Source organism: Macaca fascicularis, chromosome 6 (assembly GCF_037993035.2).
Source record: "Macaca fascicularis isolate 582-1 chromosome 6, T2T-MFA8v1.1".
Taxonomy (NCBI): Eukaryota; Metazoa; Chordata; class Mammalia; order Primates; family Cercopithecidae; genus Macaca; species Macaca fascicularis.
This window is the reverse complement of record NC_088380.1, coordinates 1399597-1423497: the sequence shown is the minus strand read 5'-3', so window position 1 is coordinate 1423497 and position 23901 is coordinate 1399597. Positions and strand designations below refer to the sequence as shown.

The 23901-nt window shown below is 61.7% G+C and overlaps 1 protein-coding gene across 8 annotated transcripts in view; it reads left to right on the top strand.

The window, feature by feature from the left end:
- The window catches only part of SLC12A7 (solute carrier family 12 member 7), a 103361-nt gene extending 82540 nt beyond the window's left edge, over window positions 1-20821 (top strand). For 3 of the 8 annotated variants that reach the window (XM_015451181.4, XM_015451182.3, XM_045393496.2), the window contains exons 18-25: window positions 6181-6376; window positions 7114-7283; window positions 7404-7535; window positions 10404-10511; window positions 13258-13436; window positions 14354-14368; window positions 17714-17847; window positions 18745-20821. In XM_015451181.4, the coding sequence (XP_015306667.3) occupies window positions 6181-6376; window positions 7114-7283; window positions 7404-7535; window positions 10404-10511; window positions 13258-13436; window positions 14354-14368; window positions 17714-17847; window positions 18745-18836 (1026 nt within the window). In that variant the 3' untranslated portion in view covers window positions 18837-20821. Of the gene's footprint in view, window positions 1-6180; window positions 6377-7113; window positions 7284-7403; window positions 7536-8280; window positions 8475-10403; window positions 10512-13257; window positions 13437-14353; window positions 14369-17713; window positions 17848-18744 lie in introns of all 8 variants that reach the window. The other 5 variants (XM_005556543.5, XM_045393495.2, XM_073993094.1 and 2 more) reach the window with 2 other exon arrangements.
- The last annotated feature ends 3080 nt before the right edge of the window (window positions 20822-23901 follow it).

Genomic DNA, 23901 nt, shown 5'->3' with positions numbered 1-23901 from the left:
CTCTGCACAACCACAGCCGCACTGAGGCCCGTCCAGATCCAGGCCGGTCAGCCTAGGGGTGGGAACGCAGGCCGTGGGCGTGTGGACGGTGGCAGCCTCAGGTGGCGTGACCTAGGGCCAGGATCCGTGGAGGTAAAACATGGCCCCCGCCCCTCCCGCCACCTTGGCCACGTGGACGGCTGCCCTCTCAGGCTGCTCCACAGGGTCGCTTTTCCAGGGAAGACAGGAGATGCTCTGGGCCTTCCCTTTCCCTGACAGTGGCATCGTGGCTCACCACAGGTTCAGGCGTTAGCTGCTATTGACTGTGAACCTGTGGATTTAGGTATTGTGGTTTTCAGGAGCATGTTCACAGTCCTGGTCCCCGTATGTCCCTTTCCATGTTGCTTATCCCGTGCTGGAATGCTCTTAGGAGGAATCCTGGAATTGGAACTGCCCCGATGGTGTGGATTCTAAGAATCCTGGCACCACCTGACCTCCCTGGAGGTGTGTGAAGGCGTGTCTGTGCACACGATGGACAGGGCCGGGATCGCAGTGACTGGGGGACAGGGCCGGGATCGCAGTGACTGGGGGACAGGGCCGGGATCGCAGTGACTGGGGGACAGGGCCGGGATCGCAGTGACTGGGGGACAGGGCCGGGATCGCAGTGACTGGGGGACAGGGCCGGGATCGCAGTGACTGGGGGACAGGGCCGGGATCGCAGTGACTGGGGGACAGGGCCGGGATCGCAGTGACTGGGGGACAGGGCCGGGATCGCAGTGACTGGGGGACAGGGCCGGGATCGCAGTGACTGGGGGACAGGGCCGGGATCGCAGTGACTGGGGGACAGGGCCGGGATCGCAGTGACTGGGGGACAGGGCCGGGATCGCAGTGACTGGGGGACAGGGCCGGGATCGCAGTGACTGGGGGACAGGGCCGGGATCGCAGTGACTGGGGGACAGGGCCGGGATTGCAGTGACTGGGGGGATGATGGGACGGCCTGCCACGCTCTGCCACAGTCATCACTGCCATGGGAAGAGCTGCCCTCACTTTCACTCTCACATCTAATGCAGCTCACAGCCAGATCCTCTCCGGCTGACAGCCCTTCGGCTGGGGGCTCTGGGGCAGCCTCAGACAGGAGCCCGCTCTCGCGATGGGAGACTGAGCCCACCCTGCCCCTGCTGCTCTCAGCGAGCCTTTGGCTGTGACTTAGCTGCATTAGTGGTGAGGGCTGGAGCCAGCTGCAGGCCCCGCCTTCCCTTGGCTGCCTCTGGGGTGCACTGCTCTGGGGAGCTGTGTTCTCCTCCACTGTGGCTATGTTAGTGTGAAATTAGAGAAATATGGGCAAATTTTTTTTTTTAGTTTTTATTTATTTATTTATGTTTTGAGGCAGAGTCTCACCTGTTGCCCAGGCTGCAGTCTGCAATGCAATGGTGCGATCTCAGCCCACTGCAACCTCCACATCCCGAGTTCAAGCAATTCTCTTGCCTCAGCCTTCCAAGTAGCTGGGATTACAGGTGCCCACCACCACGCCCGGCTCATTTTTGTACTTTTAGTAGAGATGGGGTTTCGCCACGGGGGCCAGGCTGGTCTCGAACTCCTGAGCTCAAGTGATTCGTCTGCTTCGGCCTCCCACAGTGCTGGGATTACAGGTGTGAACCACTGCGCCCGGCCTGAGCAAGTCTGTAAAGCATAGACTTTTCTCTAAGAAGCGTGCGGCTTCGTGACTCATGCAGTCGCCAGAGGCTCACGCACGCCCTTGTGCTCGGTTCTGTGTGGCACTGATTGGCACGAAAGGGGTCCTAAGGCGCTGGCGTTCTTGCTCCCCGCTTGTAAAGGGCCCGCTGCCCTCCGGGTTGAGGTCTGTCTGCATGGGGGCCTCTGTGGCTGCCGCACCGGGCTGGTGCGGGGACTTGTAGTAACAGGGCCCCCTGACACAGTGCTGAGTTCCTGCCAGGCCAGGGCAGTGCCGCGTCCTCCTGAAACCCTGCAGTCCTGCAAGGTGGTTTTCCCAACGGTGAGGCCGCAGGAGAGGGGAGATCCCCAGCTCCGACTCCTCGGAGCCAGCACGTGGGGTGAACACAGCAGCCGGTCCTGTGGGAAGTGGCCCCCGTGACGTGGCTCCAGCACTTGGAGACCCTCAGGGCCCCTCCAGTGGCTGCGTCCAAACTTGGCTGATCCTGAACAGCGCTTTCCCTGGGCTCTGGTTTCCGGCCAGATGGGGGCCCAGGAACAGAGAGCCTGAATTGCCCTGCAGAGGGGTCTCGTGGGGATGAGAAGCAGCCGCATAAAGGGGCCGCTGTGCAGCCTTTGCTGAAACAGCCGTGCTTCCTGCCGTCTTCCCACGTGACCCCTGATGCGGGCGCTTCCCGGCGCCTTCCTGCCCAGGGGCCGCTGTGTCCACCCCACAGCCTCCGCCTCCAGCTGGTCTCTGCCTCGCTGGGGCCCCTGCCTCTGCTCGCTGGCTGGTGCCCCTTGGGGGTAACATGTTCAGGCCTTTCCTGACCTAAGCAAAAGTCTCAAAGAGGAGCATATCTGCTGGCCCTGCACCCTGTCCCGTCTTGCCCCAGGCAGCTGGGCAGAAGGTGGAGGTGTCGAGAGCAGGGTGTGGGCGAGGGGTGCCCGAGGAGGAGCGGGGCTGTGGGAGAACATTGGGTGTTGTTTTGTGTATGGAGGGCTGGTGGAGCTCTAGGTGTGAGCCAGGGTAGGGGGTGAGGACACCAGTCAGGCTGACATAGGGGCCACTGGAATCTTGGCAAAGGATTCAGGTGGTGGCTCTGGTCTCTGAGTGGCCCAGGGCTGCCATGATGGGATAGAGACCACACGGCTCGCAGCAAAGGGCGTCTGTTCTCTCCCAGTTCTGGAGCCCGGGAGTCTGAGATGAAGGAGACCACAGGCCACGCTGCCTCCAGAGTCTCCTGGGAGGATCCTCACGCCTCCTCCAGCTCCTGTGGCCCCAAGGCGACCCTGGCCGCCGGTCCCTCTGCCTCTGTCCACGCCTGCACGCAGCCGCCCCCTCCCAGTCTGAGAGCTCTTCCTGCCTTCATCCTGTAAGGTCATTTGTCAGTGGCTTCAGGGCCCAACTCTGACCCAGGATGCTCTCTCAAGATCATCACTTAATTACAAGGTTCTTCAATACATCCACAGAGACAGTTTTTTCAAATAAGCTCGCATTCTCAGGTTCCCGGGGCCGGGATGTGGGTATCCTCTTTTTGGGGGCCACCATTCAACCCACTGCAATTGTGCTCTGGGCCCTGAAATTCATATCTGATACACGTGTACAGTATGTTCACCCCATCCCAGCGTCTCCCGAAGTCTCAGCCCTGCACAGACCAGCTGAGTCCCAAGTCTCATGTAAATCTCATCGCTCAGAGCTCCCAAATCTCATCCTGTAAGCATCCAAACCAGAAGCCAGTGAAATGTGGGATCTGGTCCATCCTGGACAGAACTGCTCTGTCTGTAGATCTGTGCAAGCAAGGAAGTGGTTATCCCAGAACGCAGCAGGGGACAGTCCGGGAGAGGCATGTTTGCTCCAAAAGGGAGAATCAGGCGGGAAGGGGCCACTGGTACCACACAAGGCTGAGACCCAGCAGGGCAGGCTCTGGGGTTCCAGGGCTTGAGGTTGTCTGAAGATCAGAGGGTGGAAGGCCTGTGTCCACACACGTGTGGCTTTAGTGTGTGGCAGGCCCTCGGCCACGCTTGTGCAGCCCCCCCATGGAGTCGAGCCACTCAGACACCCCCAGGAGGAGACTGCACACAGCAGTGACCCCCACCCCCCCCGGGAGGAGACTGCACACAGCAGTGACCCCTGACCCCGGGAGGAGACTGCACACAGCAGTGACCCCCCCACACCCCGGGAGGAGACTGCACACAGCAGTGACCCCCGACCCCGGGAGGAGACTGCACACAGCAGTGATCCCCCCACACCCCAGGAGGAGACTGCACACAGCAGTGATCCCCCCACACCCCAGGAGGAGACTGCACACAGCAGTGACCCCCCCACACCCCGGGAGGAGACTGCACACAGCAGTGACCCCCCCACACCCCGGGAGGAGACTGCACACAGCAGTGATCCCCCCACACCCCAGGAGGAGACTGCACACAGCAGTGACCCCCCCACACCCCGGGAGGAGACTGCACACAGCAGTGACCCCCGACCCCGGGAGGAGACTGCACACAGCAGTGATCCCCCCACACCCCAGGAGGAGACTGCACACAGCAGTGATCCCCCCACACCCCAGGAGGAGACTGCACACAGCAGTGACCCCCCCACACCCCGGGAGGAGACTGCACACAGCAGTGACCCCCGACCCCGGGAGGAGACTGCACACAGCAGTGATCCCCCCACACCCCAGGAGGAGACTGCACACAGCAGTGACCCCCCCACACCCCGGGAGGAGACTGCACACAGCAGTGACCCCCGACCCCGGGAGGAGACTGCACACAGCAGTGACCCCCACCCCCCCCGGGAGGAGACTGCACACAGCAGTGACCCCCACCCCCCCCGGGAGGAGACTGCACACAGCAGTGACCCCCCCACACCCCGGGAGGAGACTGCACACAGCAGTGACCCCCCCACACCCCGGGAGGAGACTGCACACAGCAGTGATCCCCCCACACCCCAGGAGGAGACTGCACACAGCAGTGACCCCCCCACACCCCGGGAGGAGACTGCACACAGCAGTGACCCCCACCCCCCCCGGGAGGAGACTGCACACAGCAGTGATCCCCACCCCCCCCGGGAGGAGACTGCACACAGCAGTGATCCCCCCACACCCCAGGAGGAGACTGCACACAGCAGTGACCCCCCCACACCCCGGGAGGAGACTGCACACAGCAGTGACCCCCGACCCCGGGAGGAGACTGCACACAGCAGTGACCCCCACCCCCCCCGGGAGGAGACTGCACACAGCAGTGACCCCCACCCCCCCCGGGAGGAGACTGCACACAGCAGTGACCCCCCCACACCCCGGGAGGAGACTGCACACAGCAGTGACCCCCCCACACCCCGGGAGGAGACTGCACACAGCAGTGATCCCCCCACACCCCAGGAGGAGACTGCACACAGCAGTGACCCCCCCACACCCCGGGAGGAGACTGCACACAGCAGTGACCCCCACCCCCCCCGGGAGGAGACTGCACACAGCAGTGATCCCCACCCCCCCCGGGAGGAGACTGCACACAGCAGTGATCCCCCCACACCCCAGGAGGAGACTGCACACAGCAGTGACCCCCCCACACCCCGGGAGGAGACTGCACACAGCAGTGACCCCCGACCCCGGGAGGAGACTGCACACAGCAGTGACCCCCACCCCCCCCGGGAGGAGACTGCACACAGCAGTGACCCCCCCACACCCCAGGAGGAGACTGCACACAGCAGTGATCCCCACCCCCCCCGGGAGGAGACTGCACACAGCAGTGACCCCCACCCCCCCCGGGAGGAGACTGCACACAGCAGTGACCCCCCCACACCCCGGGAGGAGACTGCACACAGCAGTGACCCCCACCCCCCCCCGGGAGGAGACTGCACACAGCAGTGACCCCCACCCCCCCCGGGAGGAGACTGCACACAGCAGTGACCCCCCCACACCCCGGGAGGAGACTGCACACAGCAGTGACCCCCACCCCCCCCGGGAGGAGACTGCACACAGCAGTGACCCCCCCACACCCCGGGAGGAGACTGCACACAGCAGTGATCCCCCCACACCCCAGGAGGAGACTGCACACAGCAGTGACCCTCCCCCACTGCCATTGTTCTTAGGGTTGCTTCATCCTGGACCTCACGGCCTCTCTTTAAAGAGTTGCTAGTTTGACCCTTTTTCGGGTGTTTCTGAGGCACCAGGTGTATGAACCTGGCCCAGAGAATCCAAGTGAAGTGGCGGGTGGGTCTAGAATGTTGTGGATCACCTCAGAGAACTGCCTGGCGTTGTGTGCCCAGAGCAGCCCTCCACATCACCTGCACATGCATCAGTCGCACCTGCTCTGTGTGTCTCTCCCCAGTGTGTGAGCGCGCGTGCACACACACACGCACACGCACACAGCGGCCTGGAGCACCGCAGCACACCATTGAGCTTTCGGGCCTTCCCTCCTGCTGGGTCCACGGAGCTGGTGGGGGTGCTCTGGCCACCGTGGGTGGTGGGTGTGGGTCTGTGCGCCCCGCTCCTTCTTGGGGGCCGTAGCACTAACTTGTCCTGTCTCCCACAGAACATTCGGTCCCTGATGAGTGCAGAGAAGGCCAAGGGTTTCTGCCAGCTGGTGGTTTCGTCCAGCCTGCGGGACGGCATGTCCCACCTGATCCAGTCGGCCGGCCTGGGCGGCCTGAAGCACAACACAGTGCTCATGGCCTGGCCTGCGTCCTGGAAGCAGGAGGACAACCCCTTCTCCTGGAAGAACTTCGTGGGTAGGTGTGGCTGGTGGCCCCTTGGCATCCCCTCACTGTCCCCTCTGCATTCCCTCACCGTCCCCTCACTGTCCCCTCTGCGTCCCTTCACCGTCCCCTCACTGTCCCCTCTTCCTCCCCTCAGCGTCCCCTCACTGTCCCCTCTTCCTCCCCTCAGCGTCCCTTCACTGTCCCCTCTGTGTCCCCTCACTGTCTCCTCAGCTTCCCTTCACCGTCCCCTCACTGTCCCCTCGCTGTCCCCTCGACGTCCCCTCACTGTCCCCTCGATGTCCCCTTGATGTCCCCTCACCGTCCGCTCGCTGTCCCCTCACCGTCCACTCGCTGTCCCCTCGCCGTCTCCTCGCTGTCCCCTCGACGTCCCCAGGCCTGTGCGCTGTCAGGTCCCGATGGGCCTCGAGGCTGCCGGCCTGAGGGTGTGTGCTCCGAGGCTGTGGAGGGCTCTGGCCCGGGGAGTGGCCATCTGAAAGCGTCCAGGCACTCCCTCCCCTTCTCCCAGAGCCCACGAGGGCTGGGGGAGTCCCTGGGCGCATGACCAGCAACTGAACTCTGCTGTGAGTCTCTGGCTGGGCCTTGGAGGAGCTGACGGAGTGAGGGTGGGGGCTTTGCGGGGACGCCACTCACCTCGCCATGCCCGCCCCTGCGCCGGCTGTGAGTCCCGGGGGAGGCCAGACGCTTCCGCCGAGGCCCGTCCCGCACCCTGGCCTCAGGTGACCTGCGGACGGCCGCCTCTCTCACAGACACCGTCCGCGACACCACCACCGCGCACCAGGCTCTACTGGTGGCCAAGAACGTCGACTCGTTTCCGCAAAACCAGGAGCGCTTCAGCGGGGGCTGCATCGACGTGTGGTGGATCGTGCACGACGGCGGCATGCTCATGCTGCTGCCCTTCCTGCTGCGCCAGCACAAGGTGGGGTGCGCCGGGGACGGGTGGGGACGGGGATGCACCAGCCGGAGCACGGCTACCCCCCGCGCCGCGGGCCGGGCAGGCTCCTCCGAGGACCCGCAGCGACGCCCGCCCCGTCTCCAGGTGTGGAGGAAGTGCCGGATGCGCATCTTCACCGTGGCCCAGGTGGACGACAACAGCATCCAGATGAAGAAGGACCTGCAGATGTTCCTGTACCACCTGCGCATCAGCGCTGAGGTGGAGGTGGTGGAGATGGTGAGGCCTGCGGCTTGAGGGGAGGAGGTCGGAGGGGAAGTGGGGAGGAGGTGGGGGTGGAAGTGGGGGTGGAGGGGGAGGGCTGTGGGCCTCGTGAGGTGGAGAGGGGGATGGGGAGGGCTGTGGGCCTCGTGAGGTGGAGGTGGAGGTGGGGAGGAGAAGGTGGTGGCGATTGTGGTGGGGACTGCCAGGCCTTGTGGGGTGGTTGAGGAGGCTTGGTTTTGGAATCGTCAGGACAATGCAGAGAGCACAGAGCCCCGTTGTCCCTGTTGACACCTTGTGTAACCTGGGCGTGGGTGTTGCCCTAGAGCCGGCGTCGGCGTCTCCGTGTGCCCCATGGTCTCATGTCCTCCTCGGCCCGGGGCCCTGTCCAGGACCTCACACCTCAGTGGTATTGCCATGGTGGGTGCACCTCTGAGCACCTCCCGTTTTGGGTGCTCTCCCCAGATGGGCTCAGTCCCATGGCTAGAAACCACACGTCAGCAGTCGGGACTGGGGGAGAAGGGCACTGGTCAGAGGGGGGCCGGGCCGCAGCCATCGTGTAGGACAGACAGCCCCTCAGTCAGCTGCAGGTGGGGCCTGGACAGAGACTTGTCCTGTCCTTCAAGCCTGGAGAGGACGGGGTTGATGGGCGGAGGCCTGACGTGGGAGTGCTTGCTCCGGGCCCCCAAGCATGAAGCTCTGGACCCTGGGGGTCTGGTGGGCCCCTTGTGCTGGATAGAACCATGCTATTGCTCCCTACCAGCCCACCCGGATCCACGGCTGTGCCTTCCCCTGTGGTCCTGTTGGCGGTCCTGGGACTTTGTGGGTTCTGACCCCATGTGGATCACACCAACTACACTGGCCTTGAAGTCAGAACCCGCAAAGTCCTGATTTCTTCTGGCTCCCGTGACCCCAGCGCACGGTTTTGCAGGCCCTCGGTGGCCTGGACTCCTGGAGGTGGGTGCTGGAAAGACATAAAGCTGGATAGAGACTGTCATGCTGTCCCCCAGGAAGCCATCTGTGCCCCTGCAGCAGCCTGGGAGGTGCGGTCTCCACAGCCCCCCAGCCCCTCAGCCCCCCAGCCCTGGGTATGGCAGAGGCCCCAAGCACCTGCTCCTGGTTTGTGTCTGGCTGTGAGAGGCCAGGCATGGCTTCGTGTCCCGCCGACAACCTTCTGTGTTTCTGCGTCAGTTCCCGTGGAGCTTGCTTGTCCCGTGGGGCTGCTTTTCTTCTTGCCCTGTGGGACCTTTCCGAGGCCGAGGCTGAGGCCTGCGTGACGCCCGGCGGTTTTCTGCCCAGTTTTGTACACTGGGCTTAGTTTGCACGTGGCCGTGTCTTCGGGGACGATGGCTGGAGTTTGTCTTGCTTGGACGAGGCTTTGCAGGTTCAAGGTTGTAGGAGTTATTATTGGTGCTAATAGTTGTATGAATAACGTTATTTCCAAGTCATAAAACCACTTAGTAAAATGGTAACAAAATGCTGCCTGGGAGAACCAGCCCTGCCAGGGGCCCAGGTGGGGCAGCCACTGGGGCCCAGAGGAAACAGGCAAAGTGATCCCATGGCCCCTGCCGCACCCCCAGCCGTACCCCAGCACCCCTGTGGTGCCAGAGGCAGCTCACCAGCTCCTGAGCAGGGGTTGTTAGCTCTGAAGTCCAGGAACCTGCAGTTCCCAGCACCCCCGATGCTCCCGGCCACATCTCTGGCAGGGCTGGTGCTGCCCGCCCCCCGTGGCCCTGGCCCCAGGTACAAGTGTCACCTGGCTGGAGAGGGGTGTGTGGGCCGCTGCCATTCAGTCTGGCATGGTGTTTGTTTTTTAAAAAAATTTTTGAGACAAAGTCTCGTTCTGTCCCTGAGGCTGGAACCTCCATTTCCTGGGTTCAGGCAATTCTCCTGCCTCAGTCTCCCAAGTAGCTGGGACTACAGGTGCGTGTCACCGCACTTGGCTAATTTTTTTTTTTTTTTTTTTTTTTTGTATTTTTAGCAGAGATAGGGTTTCACCATGATGGCCAGGCTGGTCTCAAACTTCTGACTTCAAGTGATCCACCTGCCTCAGCCTCCCAAAATGTTGGGATGACTGGTGTGAGCCACTGGGCCCGATCTGGTGTGCTGTTTTAAACACTGGTGCTTAACAGGCACAGCTGCTCCCAATTCCCATGAGCCAGGTGCAGCGGGTGAGACCCAGGGGTCCCGCACGGTGGGTACAGCGGGTGAGACCCAGGGGTCCCGCACAGGTGGATGCAGGGGTCCCGCACGGTGGGTACAGCAGGTGAGACCCAGGGGTCCCGCACAGGTGGACGCAGGGGTCCCGCACGGCGGGTGCACCGGGTGGACGCAGGGGTCCCACACAGCAGGTGCAGCAGGTGAGACCCAGGGGTCCCGCACGGCGGGTGCAGCAGGTGGACGCAGGGGTCCCGCATGGCGGGTGCACTGAGTGAGACCCAGGGTCCCACACGGTGGGCGCTGAGGTTGTGCTGTGGCTTCTCCATGTGTCCTGGGTGGGTTTCCCGTGGTGCCGAGCCCCCCTGAGCATAGACAGTGACACCTGTGGCCGTGGATCCTGCAGCCCCATGGGGCAGTGCCTTGCCCTGAGCTGCGTGCGCCGGGTTGGTTTGTGACTGTGGCCTTGTCCTCACAGCTGCCCTTGTGCCCGGTGGGAGGGTCCTGGGGAGGGACATGAGCAGAGTGTGTGTGCAGCGTGACTGCCCGTTGTCTCACACCTTCCTGGCCACTGGGCGGGGGGCCTGAGAGCCAGAGGGGGCCTGTGGGGCCCGGGACACATGGCCTCTCCCACCGCTCAGGGCAGCTCAGTCTGGGTGCCGGGGTGGTGGTGGAGGCAGTCATGGTTCTGTGCACACCGGGCTCACTCTGTGCTTGGGAACTTTCTAGGTTGAAAACGACATTTCTGCTTTCACCTACGAGAGGACACTCATGATGGAGCAGAGGTCACAGATGCTGAAGCAGATGCAGCTGTCCAAGAACGAGCGGGAGCGAGAGGTGCGTGGGGGCCGCGGCCACAGAGATCAGACTTTCTGAGAAGTACAGCCGGCTTCGCTGAGTCTTTCCTGGGACTCTCTTGCAGCCCAGGAGGGTCCTCCAGGGAGCATTCCTCAGGTGCTGCGTTGCGGTCTCAGCCCCTGGTCCGCGTGGAGGTGGCAGAGGCCCTGCAGGAGCACAGGAGTGGGGTCAGAGCCAGAGCGCGTCAGAGCCTGGGCGTGCGGGTGCCTGGTTAGAGGAGCGGCGGCCTGCCAGAGGCACGCTCACGTACAGGAAGGGACAGGGCCGGGACCTTTGAACTTAGCTTTTCTGACTGAGCATCGATGCAGGCGGGAGATGTGGGGACCCTCCCCAAGGGCAGTGCCCTCTGACAGGGTCAGCGGCTTCTGAGCCAGATGAGTGCCCGCATGCGTGCCTGCATGAGTGCCCACATGAGTGCCTGCAGCTTCTTACGATGGCTGCTTCGTCTCACAGCCTGAAACCCCAGAGCCCCTCAGCGCCCTTCCCCGCAGCGTGCGCAGATTCTGTCCTGTCCAAGACCAAGTGGGAGGGGAGAGTGAGTGTGTGGGGAGGGAGGGAAGTGAGCTGGAGAGGAGGTGCCACCACACCCTGCCACCAATGCAGACCTGCTCAGCCTCCGCACATGGAAGCTGCTCGCCCAGCCGCAGAGGCTTGGGCTCCGTGGGTACCTGTAGGCTGCTGAGGATGTCCAGGTGTGTCCACCTGAGCTACACTGGGCTGGGCCCCGTGGCCACTGTGAGACCCTGAGGGCAGGCGTTTCTGGGGTCACTTCACGCCGGAGGACGGTGTGGGGGTCGCCTGGTAGCAGGATGCTCAGCTCTGTGAGGTCACGGCCCCGTGGGGTCTTCGTGGCTCCCACCAGGCTGGCATCACACACGTGTCTGTGTCTGCAGACCAGGTGCAGGCGATGGTTTTCTGAGACTACAGTGGCAGCAGCGGCAGGGACAGAGGCTTTGCCTGCCCTGGGGCCTCAGCCTCAGCAGGAACCTGCAGTACACGGGTCTGTGTATGGGGCCATATGCGCTGCCAGCCGGACCACCCTCTCCCCAACAGAGAAGCGCGGCTCTTCCCGCTCCCAGACCCTGGGAAGGTCAGGGTGGGCACAGATGTGGGAACCAGGGGGGGTGCCCAGCTTGTCTGTGGACAGAGACCCTTCCACGGCGGCCCGGGCAGCCAGGAGTGCTGGGAGGACCCACATCCTCTGTTTCTGTCCAGGCCAGGTCCCTGAGCTCCAGCAGGGTCGCCCTGGCATCACAAGGGTTCAGCCCAGGTCCAGCCAGGAGCAAGAATCCACCCACGGCTTGATGGGAAGTTCAGTGTGGAGAGTCGGCAAATGCTGAGCGAGGAGGGACCGGGGGCGGGAACGGCAAGCTCGAGCTCGAAGGGCGCCTGCTGGGCCAGGGCGGGGTTGCAGGTATCGCTGCTCTGCAGAGGCCGGGGTTTGGCTGAGCCACTGTGCAGACGCTGGCTGGTCACCCTCTAGTGCCCTACACGGTGGCCCTCAGGGCCAGGTGGGCGGCGCTGGCTCTGGCGAGAGCGGGCAGCCCTTGGGCTCTGGTTTCGCGTTGAAGGCCACGGGAAATTTAGGCTGGGCCGGGCTGTGAGGTGACTGCAGGGCCAGCCACAGTGAGTAGAGGCCTGGGGCCTGCTGTCCATGTCCAGAGAGGGAGGCAGCCCCAGGCCCTCCCCAATCTGTGCCAGCCTCTTCCCTTTCTGGAAGGACTGGCATCCAAGTTAAGCATGTTTATTTGGGGAGGAAGAACCTGGTCCAGTGAAATCACTCTGGGCCTTTGGCTTTTTAAAATCATCCCGGGGCTCACAGACTCCTGAAGCCCCCGGGACGAGCGGCTCCCCCGGGCTGCGGCACAGACTCAGGCAGGGCTCTAGCCACGGTGGGAGAGGTGGCCATTCCGGCACATGTGTAAATATCACTTCCAAGGTGGCACCCGTGTCTGGGAGCTCCCACTGGCCTCCCCTTCAGACTGGCCACAACAGCAGGAGGGTGTGAAGGGTACAGGGAGGGAGGGAGGACCCCGTGGAGGGTGTTCAACCACCAGGGACTGTGCCGTTGGTGCGACCTCGCAGTGAGGGCACCACTTCCCCTTCGGCGCCTACAGCGAGGGGCGGACGGTGTTCTCATTTTCCTTGGATTATCCGAAGTGACCTATGGGGCCGGCCCTGTCATTGGCCCCAACGGTGCCCCACAGGGCCCCAGTCAGCCTGGCTGGCCCCCAAACGTCCCCTGGCTGGTCAGACACAGCCTGCTTCCCTGGGACAGGGCCTGGATGCTGGCACGGCCCCACCTGCCCCGAGCCTCCCTGAGACAGGGACGCCTGCATGCCGGTTGTGTGGGCGAGCGGGTGGTCTCGGGCGAACACAGTGTGTGTGGAGCCCCGCCAGGTAGGGGGAGACTCTCCCAGCACGTGTCCCCTCCTGTCAGCACGGGGTCGTGGGGCCTTTCTCTCCAGTTCAGGGCCAGGGCGGGACGGTGAGGGGGTGAAGATGGGAGGAGGAAGTGAGCGTTTGGTCGGGAAGCCTGGGAGGAGGGAGGCAGCCGCGGGAGCGGCGCAGGGCCAGTGTGGGAAGCCAGGCTGGGTCCCGGGTCAGGCACGCAGGGCCCTTCTGGTTCTGTGGGCTGGCCTCGCCTCTGGCCTGGCGTCCCGGGTCGTTCTCGCCCGGGGGAGTTTTGAGACTGGCTGGTCTCAACGAATCCCGGTCCCACCAGGCCCAGCTGATCCACGACAGGAACAGTGCGTCCCACACCGCAGCAGCGGCCAGGACCCAAGCGCTGCCTACGCCAGACAAGGTGCAGATGACCTGGACCAGGGAGAAGCTGATTGCCGAGAAGTACAGGAACAGAGACACCAGCCTGTCTGGGTTCAAAGACCTCTTCAGCATGAAGCCGTGAGTGTCCGCGCATGTGACAGATCCTGGCAGTGCTGACCCGACAGTGAGGACAGGGTCCCTTCCCTGACCACTGAAGAGCTTCGGGGCAACCCCGCAGGCCAGTGGGCCCGTTAGAGAATAGGGAGCCGCCTGAGCGGGCACTGAGGGGTCCTGCTGCTGCCAAGGCCGGGCCCTGAGTTCGACCCCGTGGCCGGGCGCTGAGGGGTCCTTCTAGTGCTGAGGCCGGGCGCTGAGGGATCCTTCTAGTGCTGAGGCCGGGCGCTGAGGGATCCTTCTAGTGCTGAGGCCGGGCGCTGAGGGGTCCTTCTAGTGCTGAGGCCGGGCGCTGAGGGGTCCTTCTAGTGCTGAGGCCGGGCGCTGAGGGGTCCTTCTAGGACCTAGGCTGGGCCCCAGTGTTAACCACACAGCTGGGTGCCAAGTGGTCCTCCTGGTACCTAGGCCGGCCCCGAAGTCAGCCCTGCAGCCAGGCCTGCTCTGCTCTGCTGTGCAAGCTTCACTGTGGCAGGCAGATGAGTGTTCCATGGAGGCGAGGAGGTGTGTGCCGGCGGGCACGGAATTCCTGGCCTTCACCCTGTGGGTAGTTCAGGCTGCTGTCAGGCCCCAGGGCCTGCCCCACGCCAAGGCTCCCACTTGTGGCCTTGGGCTGCGAACACCGGGGCTGGACAAGGTCCTTGGGGGTGTGGGTCTGGTTCTGCAGACGCAGCCTTTGAGTCCCAGGGTGACAGCACCAGAGACACCTCTCACCTGGGGTTGGAGCCAGATCCTAAAGCTGGATTCTCAGGAAGGACTGGGGGCTCCCAGGCCCTGTGGGGTGGGACGAGGTGGCCTTCTCCCCGGCAGCCGTGATGTCTGGAACAGCCCCGGTGCTCACCTCTGAAGTCAGTAACGCACTCTTGTTTTTCTCTGCTGCATAGAGAATGGGGAAACCTGTAAGTCCACTCGCTACTACCAGGTTGCCTCCCGGGCCCGGTTGCCCTGCATGCCTGTGTGTGCATGGCCTGTGTGTGTCTGTGTGTGTGTGTTCCAGGCCTGTGCTTGCCCTGTGCACGCTGGCCTGTGTGCATCCGAGTGTGGCCAGAGCTTACCTAGCGCTGCTGCGGCTTTCACATCAACTTCCTGTTGCCTTTGCTCCCCTCTGTTCACGGTGGCTCCAGCACACACCTGAAGCCTCTTCCTAAGTGAGGCCCAGGAACTGAGACCTGGGAGGTGGCCGAGCTGCTCCGGAGTGGAAGGGAGGCACGTGCCTCACAGGGCCCGTCAGTGAGGCCCAGGAACTGAGACCTGGGAGGTGGCCGAGCTGCTCCGAAGTGGAGGGGAGGCGCATGCCTCACAGGGCCCGTCAGTGAGGCCCAGGAACTGAGACCTGGGAGGTGGCCGAGCTGCTCCAGAGTGGAGGGGAGGCGTCCGCCTTGCAGGGCCCATCAGTCCTTCCACGTCCTTTTAGGTCGGGCGCTAGCTGAGTTGCGCCCCACATGGAATGCCTTCCATGTTAAAGCCGTACACCCTGGGGATTGACCGTTCAGTCTCCAGGCGGAGAGGGTTGCAGATCAGTTCTCTGTGTGGTCGGACCCTGGGGTGGGAGCTGCTTGTGTCTGAGCTCCGGGGTGGGTGGGAGGGAGCACCCTGGACGGACCCCCAAGCTGCTCCCTGGGAGTCCTCGACGCTGTCTCTGTCCCCTGCCTGCCCCTGCCAGTAACCGCCTGGGTTGTGTTTTCCTTGTGGGCAGGCAGTGCCTGGGGCCTGAGTGAGGAACGCCTTGGCTGAGTGGCCACACTTCCCTTTTTATCTTTAACCCTGAAATCTGAATTAATCAGACTTGAGAAACTGCAGCTGTGTGGGAGGCGTGTAGGGAATCCCTGTACTTCCTGCTCCATTCTGTGAATCTGAAAGTGCCTTCAGAATAGCGTATTAATTAAAGCTGCAGAATGAGGACGCAGACCCAGGAGTAGGGTTTGACACACACATGCACGCACACTCGGGGACCTGCAGTGGCACCTGTGCCTCCTCCCAGCACCAGGGCTTGCCTCTCCTGGGCTGGGGCAGGGGCAGGTCCCCACAGGCCTGTAGGGTCAGGAGAAGGTGGGCCAGAATGGACGAAGCATGGGCTTTGTGTTCATGTGGGGCGTGCGTTTGGGACGGCACTGACTCTCCTGGCCCAGCAGTTCCTTGGGGTTGGGCTAGAAGTCCTCCGAAGATCTGGAGGTTGGGCCCTGACCTCTTCTGGGCAGTGCAGGTGTGAGATGTGCGCAGCTTACTGTGACGTCACTGGGAGCGCACGTAGGAATGTCTGTGCATTTGTGTGCGTGCTCGCATGTACCTGTCAGCGCACCTGCAGGTGGACACGTACCTGCCTGTGTGCATGTCTGCGTACGTGTTAGTATGCATGTCTGCACATACTATGCATGTCTTACATGTTAGTGTGTCTGCACCTGTTTGTGTGCACATTATGACTGCACGCCTATTTGTGTGTGCATGATAGTGTGTGCACGTGTTTGTGTATTAGTGTGACTGCATGCCTGTGTGTACATGTCAGTGTGTCTGCATGTATGTGTGCGTGCGTATACACATTAGTGTGCTTATCTGTGCCTGTGTCTGCACTGGTCCTCCTTGCTGTGGCAGCCGGCATACTCCACCAGCAGCCAAGGGACAGGTCCCTGCTTCCCCCCAGCACTCACTGCTGTAGACATGCTGCCTTCTCCGACCCCCCTTGCCCCTGGCCTGGTCTCACTTCCTGGCGTTGCTCTTTGTCCCCAGACACACTGGTAATTGTGGTCTATCCAGAAGTCGAATTCAAAGTTCCAAGTTCCTGTGACGAAAGCCCCTTGACTGTACTGTGGACAGAGACCCCATCTGTAATTAGACCAAGCTGGAGAGGAGATGAAAGGCCTCTCCGTGTTCCTCCTGGAAATTGGTGGTTGTGATCAGGTTTATTTGGCTTAAGGGTCAAGTGGATCAAAGGGCGTGAGCCTGGACGGCGTCCGTGGGGCCTCTCCGTGACCCTGCATGGGCGGCCTCTGTCTGTCCGCCGCCGCCCCTCTGCGTCCAGGGCACTGGTGACCTCCCCAGGGGGCCACGGTCACGACTGTGCTGACTGCAGCTGGCCTGAGACCCGCTCTGACTTGCAGGTCCACACACGGGCCGGGTTTTTCCAACACAGAAACGCGAGTGCTCCCCTAGGGCTGCCCTCTGCCGGCGTTTCCCGAGGTGGCTTCCTGGAACGCCAGTTCTGCTGCGGTTTCGGGGCCTGCCTAGGGAGGGGACCATGGGGTAGAGGAGGGAGGTAAGCTCTGTCCCGCAGGGGCCTGAGCACTGCACAGCTTGATTCTGCAGTGTCCCCAAACCTGCTTGGCTGGGGAGTCTCCTGGGGGGCCGCGGCCGGGCCCAGGCTGCCAGGGACACTTTGAGACATGGACTGGCCACGGCAGCTTCGGAGAGCAGACAGGGAGGGCCGTGGAGCAGAGCTGCGTTGTCAGTGAGGACGGAAGGCCGGGGCTGGACGGCCACACAGTGGAAGTGCTTGTCCTTTAGCCCTTGGCCAGGCAGGGGCAGGGTGGGCTGTGGGAGGGGACCCCAATAGTGGCCACTGTGAGCGCCTGTGCCTCCAGCTGAGTTCTCGGCAGACCCTGCCCCCCCGAGAGCTTCAGCAGCGATGGCTGCACAGGCCGGGGGTTCCTCGGGGTCTTTCCTTCCTGAGCTTCTGGGCCCTGGACCCAGTCGTATCAGGACCCTCGGAGAGGAGAGGAGAGGAGAGGAGAGGAGAGGAGAGGACCGGAGGGGAGGGGAGAGGAGAGGAGGGGAGAGGAGGCCACGTGTGCTCAGCCTGACAGGTGGTGCTTGGCAGCGTCTGACATGGGGTTTAGGGGCAACGCCGTGAATGTCAAGAGAAATGTCAGCCTTGAAGGCGTCAGGCACACGGGACACCCAGACGGTTTCCACTCTGTTCTGCCTGCTTCGCAGACGTAGATGTAGTTGAGAAAGCGCTTGTTGTTTGTGTCGTGTGACTAGCCCTTAGAAGCTTGGCAGCCTTAGTGTGCTGAGTTCTAGGTGCCTGGAGGCCAAAGCACCCACTGCTGAACAGCCGCCCCGCTGCAGTCAGCGCCTCTCGCTCAGAGCGGCCGCCTCTGCATCCTTCAGGGTCAGAGGAACCGCCTGATCCTGACTCACACAGCCCTTTCCAGCGCGTGTAAATGTGGCTCATCAGGGCTCGGCTCAGCCTCATGTCCAGAGCGTGGGGCGCACCTGCTGCCCGCTGACCGTGCCCACCTCCCCCGCAGGGACCAGTCCAACGTCAGGCGGATGCACACGGCTGTGAAGCTCAATGGCGTCGTCCTCAACAAGTCCCAGGACGCACAACTGGTCCTGCTCAACATGCCAGGGCCCCCCAAAAACCGGCAGGGAGACGAGAACTGTATCCTTCCCCGCAGTGTGCCTGCTGGGCATGTGGGCATCCCCTGGCGGCTTCTCACTGAGACCTGGGATTGTGGGTCCTGTGAGCGAGACTGGCTTCCCGCCTCTCCTTCAGCCCCAGGCCCTGGGAGCTGCGACTGGGATGGAGTGGGGCTCTGAGGCCAGTGGTGACGGGGCCAGAGTTGAGGCCAACCCTGCATTGGTGTGGGAGAGGGAGGACCCGACTACAGTACCAGCCCCACTGTCTCCGGGTGCTCAGGGCTGCCCTGGGGCTGGGAGGCTCCCTGTTGTGCACCCCCACAGCGGCTGTGCATCGTGGGACCTCTGCTGGGGCTCGGCCCCACCCTGCCCGGACGATGGTGGGAGGTGAAGAGCCCAGCTCGGCTTTAAGGCCCCAATTAGCCGCAGCTTTGGGAATTTGTGCTTTGTTGGGAAGGAGAACTCCGCGGTGCATCTGGGCGTATTGGCACAGACAGGGCGATGCCTGGCACATCCCTGCCAGGTCGGCACCAAGAGCTGGGGCCAGTGAGGGCATGTCCTCCGCGGGTCCTGGTCAGGAGCTGTGGCCCAGGTCCCCTAGAGACTGGCAAGGACCCAGTCCTTTGGCTGGGGTTCCCTGTCGTGGGGTCAGCACCGTGGGCTCTGTCGCTGTCTCTGCTCATCCTTCCTGTGGCCACGGTGCTCCTTCTCTTTCCTGAGCACCGGCCTCTCTCTCCCCTGCCTTGCCTCTCTGTGCCCGGGGGTCTCTCTAATCCCCACCCCTCTTCTCACCTTGGCTCTGGCTTTCACAAATCAAATCTTAGCTAACTAGGAAGAGGATAAAACCTCGCTCCCAACACGATTCCAGCTACACACGCCCAGGTGAGATCAGCTCTGGCCTTAACTCTGTTGACCACAGACATGGAGTTTCTTGAGGTCCTGACCGAGGGGCTGAACAGAGTCCTCCTGGTCAGGGGTGGCGGCCGGGAGGTGATCACCATCTACTCCTAACGCCCAACAGCGTTGCGGCACGCTGGGACGGGCACGGAGGACGGCGTGGGTGGCCTGCACCTGGGCTTGGCCCAGGGAAACAGCAAACACACCTGTCCCCCAGTGATGCCACCCAACCTGCCCGTGGGGCTTCCTACGGAAGTTTCTAGGCCCGTCACCTGGGGCTCTCCTGTTCAGCAGCCTTAAACGACAGGCTCAACCAGCAAGGGCGCGGCTGGACGATTTCCTTGCGTCCGAGGGCAGACACTGCTGCAGGAGTGACCTGGACGTGGCCGCATCTTCTCGCAGGTCACAAGACGCCAGCGAGCCCTCGCCTTGGTTTCTGGAAGTTCTTTTCTTGGCTGGACTTACCCAGTGGTTAGGTTGCATTTCTACCCCATCCAGAACATTCTTGGAAGAGCACCCGGAGCTGAAGCTGTCCCTGGTGATGAAGGTGAAACGTCAGCCCTGGCCGTGGCTCCGCTCAGGGCCCTGGTCACCTCCGAGTCGCTGTGTTCCTTGACTGTCTTTGTGTTTCTGCACCTCAAGGCAGGGAGGCTGGAGGACTCTGTCCATGCCCGTGTCACCCTCGTGTGGGAGCATCTGGGCTCAGCAGGCCCGCGTTCCACGAGCTGAGGCGTGGGCTGGGGCCATCTGGAAAGGGAACTCAGCTTTTCTGGAATATGGTGGATCATCTGTTGTGTGTGTGGTGAACACGGTGTGTTCGTCAGGGCCTATGCTCCAGGAAGGAGCCCCCAGTTGTGGCTCTGCCATGCCGGGCTGTGTTCGTAGCCATCCGAGTCTCCATCCGCCTTCAGAAAACCAGCCACTTCTTTTCATAAGCACTGACAGGGCCCAGCCCACAGCCACCGCTGCCGTCAGTGCCTCGCACAGGTGAATGCACTGAAACCCAGGGGCACACGCACACGGAGTGAACACCGAGTTCCCATACGGCCCATGACAGCCAGGACTCTCCATCCCACCCCACCCCAGGAGCACGGCACATGGTTCAGCCTCTGAGCCGGCTCACACGTGCCATCCCCACCCGGGCGCTCCAGGGAAGGTGGACACGGCCCCTGCGTGGGAGGTCCTCGGGCAGCAGTGGCGCCTGGCGTCGGACCTGTCTGGCTGAGTCCCGGGCGTCCCCTCCATGGCCTGTGCCTTGCGTGGAGGCGGCGGCGGCGGCGGCACTGAAGAGATACCTTTCAAGGGCCCAGCACACTTTGCACTTCCGCTGTGAGTTTGCTTTACAGGCTGTGGTCACATTTGCAGACTGCGAGCAGTGGCACCGACTTGGGCCTTCCTTTGTGTGTGGCGTATTTATTTATTTAAACACCCCAGGGAGTTACATGGTAAGGAGGTTGTCCATAAAGAGCTTGCTTCTATACTGGAGGCCCCAGATGGCCAGGCCTCGGGCTGCGTCCGGCTTGCACGGTCTCCCGAGGGAATCAGCCCCATCAACGAAGTTCAAATCAGGGCAGAGGCTGCACTTGTGCCTCCAGACAGTGGTTTCCGCACCAGGCTGGCATTGCTGTAGAGTGACGGAGGCCTAGAGCATGTCCCGGACATCACAGCGGGGCTCAGCAGTTCCCACAGCCTCTGCCTGCCTTGGCTAAGTGTGAGTTAAGCAGCAAAACTCTCCTCCGTGTATGAATGGGGCCAGCAGGTCCTGTGTCCCCTGCACCTGGAGGAGAGCAGGCTAGAGGCACAGTGGCCGCTGGGTGCTGGCTCTGAATGTCGGTTGGTGGCTGGAGAACAGCCCTGTGTGCCGGATGCCTCTGAAGGCCGCTCAGTCCCGCACACCAAATGGCTCGTGAGGGCTCAGCTCTGCCTCCACCCTGGGCTGCAGCCTCTGCAAGCAAGCAACAGGCATCCTTTCTGTTATCAACTCCATGTAACCAGTAACTACGGCCATTTATAATTGACTCCGTTTCCTTTTGTAGGTTCCCTGTCTTTGTTCTTTGTATGATTTTGTTAGTAGAAAAATAAAGTCCGATGAAATCTGAGTATGCTGAAGAATCTCTCGAGTCTCATTCAGCATAAAAGTTAGACAACTGGAGAAAATGGTACTAGCCGCCCCTTCTCTAGCAGCAGCGTCAGGGCTGACCAGCCACAGCCAACGCAGGTGGCTGGAGAGTGACCATATGAATCGGACGAGGGCTTTAAATCATGTCATCAGTTTGGAACTGACCTTACCCCAAACTTCCTAGTGCTGCATGTTAAAATGACCCAATCTATGTATTCATTTTTGAGACAGTCTCTGTTGCCCAGGCTGGAATGCAGTGGCGCCATATCAGCTCACTGTAACCTCTGCCTCCCGGGTTCAAGCTATTTTCCTGCCTCAGCCTCCCGAATAGCTGGGATCACAGACATGCACCACCACACCCAGCTAATTTTTGTATATTACTAGAGATGGGGTTTCACCATGTTGGCCGGGCTGGTCTCAAACTCCTGACCTCAAGTGATCTGCCCACCTCAGCCTCCTAAAGTGCTGGGATTACAGGCGTGAGCCACCGTGCCCAGCCATTTGATTTATAATTTATATAAGGATGGAGGCCCCAGAGAGTTGACCTGAGTGGGGACAGCACGTTCTAACGCGGTGAGATGCCACCTCACGCCTGTGATTGGCCACAGCCAAAACAGTGGAGAACCACGGTGAGGACGTGCGGAATCGGACCCTTCTTGCGGGGTTGCAGCCACATGGGAAGGGCCTGTGGTTCCTGAAAGTGCGAGACACAGAGCTGCCCCTTCCCCAGCAGGTCCACTCCTGGTGTGTGGCACGGCCTCAGGAACGGGTGCACGCAGGTTCACAGCAGCCAAACTGGACGCGGTCTGAGAACATGCTGAGTCCATGCAGGCTGTGCCTGCTGTGGGCCTCATCCAGCTAGAACCAGGAGCCAAGCTTGGAAGCCTCTCGCTCTGGAGGAAGCTGGACACAAGGGGTCTCACGCTGCGGGACTCCACTTAACGCGAAATGCCAGAGCGGGCCAGGCACAGAGGCAGGGTGTGCACTGACAGGTGCCGGGGGTGGGCTGAGGGAATGGGGGAGATGGGGGATGGGGGGAGGCTGCTCATGGGGTATGGATTTCTTTTTGGGGTGAAAATGTTCCGAAATGGCTGTGGTGAAGCTTACGTGACTGAACGTGCTGGAACACTGCCTCGTGTGTGTCGAAGGGTGAATTATGTGTGTGAAGCTGTTGGGCACCGTCTCCAGAGGGCCTGACACATGGTGGACAGGAAGGGACACGGCACAGGAGGGTGGCGGGTCCTGCTCTGGCTCTCAGGCCACAGGAGAGTGACCGTGAGAGCAGCGTTGTCCTCAGACCCCTGACGGGTGAGTGCTGGCTGCACCCAGGAATCCACACCCGGGACTTGGAGCACAGGAGTGGCCAGCTGGGGTGGGCCTGCTGTCCTGAGGGCCACGTGCTCACAAATTCCAGCAGGGAGGTTTGAGGACCCACTGATACCCACACGTCTGGGACCAGGGCCCAGTCAGAGACCCCGAGGTGTCCCCTTCCCTGGGAACCCGAAAACCAGGCTGCCTCCTCGCCTCAGTGGGTGCTTCCCAAGGAGCAAGAACTCGGCTAGAGCAGTCACCCACTCGTTCCCTCGTTCCCTCATTCACTCACCCAGTCGTTCTCCCACTCATCTGCACACTAATTCACTTACTGCTCATCCACCCGTGCCCCGCCTCACCCATTCATTCACCCACTCACCACTCACGGTCACCCACCCCATTCATTCGCCTACTCGTACTCATTTACCCCTCAGCCCCTCACTCATCGCTATCATTCACAAACTCAGTCACTGTTCCATTCATTTATTCACCCATTCATTCATTCATTCCCTAACTCACCCACTCATCCTTCACCCATTCACTCACTAATTTACACCAGGTCACTCCCACTCATTCAGATACAGGCTGGTTCAGCTACAAGATCATCTGCTAGTCAAAGTCTACACAAACGTAAGAAAGAACAAAGCTCTTGGTTTCTGTGACACAGGCCTCTGTCCTTGTGTCACCTCTGTCACCCGGTCTCCTGCAGCAAAGCCTTCCTGGCGCCAGCATGGTGGGAAGACCTGGCCGAACGGCAGGTAGAGCTGCCCCAGGAGCAGGCTGTGTGCCGGGAGTCCTCGGAGGAGCCTCCGCCTCTGTCTCGCCTGCAGTGATGCATGGCCTTCCTTCTAGTGGCACCCACGTCCCCCGACGGGTGTGACCCGGGAGCCAGAGCAGGACCTGATGCCATCCTGTGCTGTGTCCCTTCCCATCTGCCACGTGCCAGGCCTGCTGGACATGGTACCCAACAGCTTCACACACACAATTCGCCCAGGCCCAGGCCAAGCTGCTGCAGCATAACTGACGAGACACACCAATCTTTACACGTGGGTGTTTAATGAATGACACCCATTCAGCACTGGCTCACTTTCTGTGCATGTGTGTTTTTTGCAGGGTTTTTTTTGGAGGGGGTTGTGGTTCTTGTGTTAGTCTGTTTTGCATTGCTATAAAGGAATACTTGGCACTGGGGTATTTATAAAGAAAAGAGGTGTATTTGGCTCCCCGTTGTGCAGGATGTACAAGCACGGTGCCTGCATCTGCTCAGCTTCTGGGGAGACCTCAGGAAGCTTCCACTCAAGGCAGAAGGCAAAGGAGGGGCAGGGATGTCACATGGTCAGAGCAGAAGAGAGAGGGGGAGGTGCCAGTTCCTTTAACCCAGCAGTCCCCAACCTTTTTGGCACCAGGGACTGGTTTTATGGAAGACAAGTTTTCCACAGACGGGGTGGGGGGATGGTTTCAGGATGAAACTTCCACTTCCAATCATCAGGCATTAGATTCTCATAAGGAGCACCCAACCTAGATCCCTCGTATGCGCAGTTCACAGCAGGGTTCGAAGGCCCACGAGGATCTAATCCCCCTACTGATCTAACAGGAGGTGGGGCTCAGGCAGTCGTGCTCCCTCACCACTGCTCACCTCCTGCTGTGTGGCCCGTTCCTAACAGGCCACAAACCGGTAGCAATCCACAGCCTGGGGGTTGGGAGCCCTTGCTCTAAAGAACCAGATCTCCCACGAACTCAGAATGAGAGCTC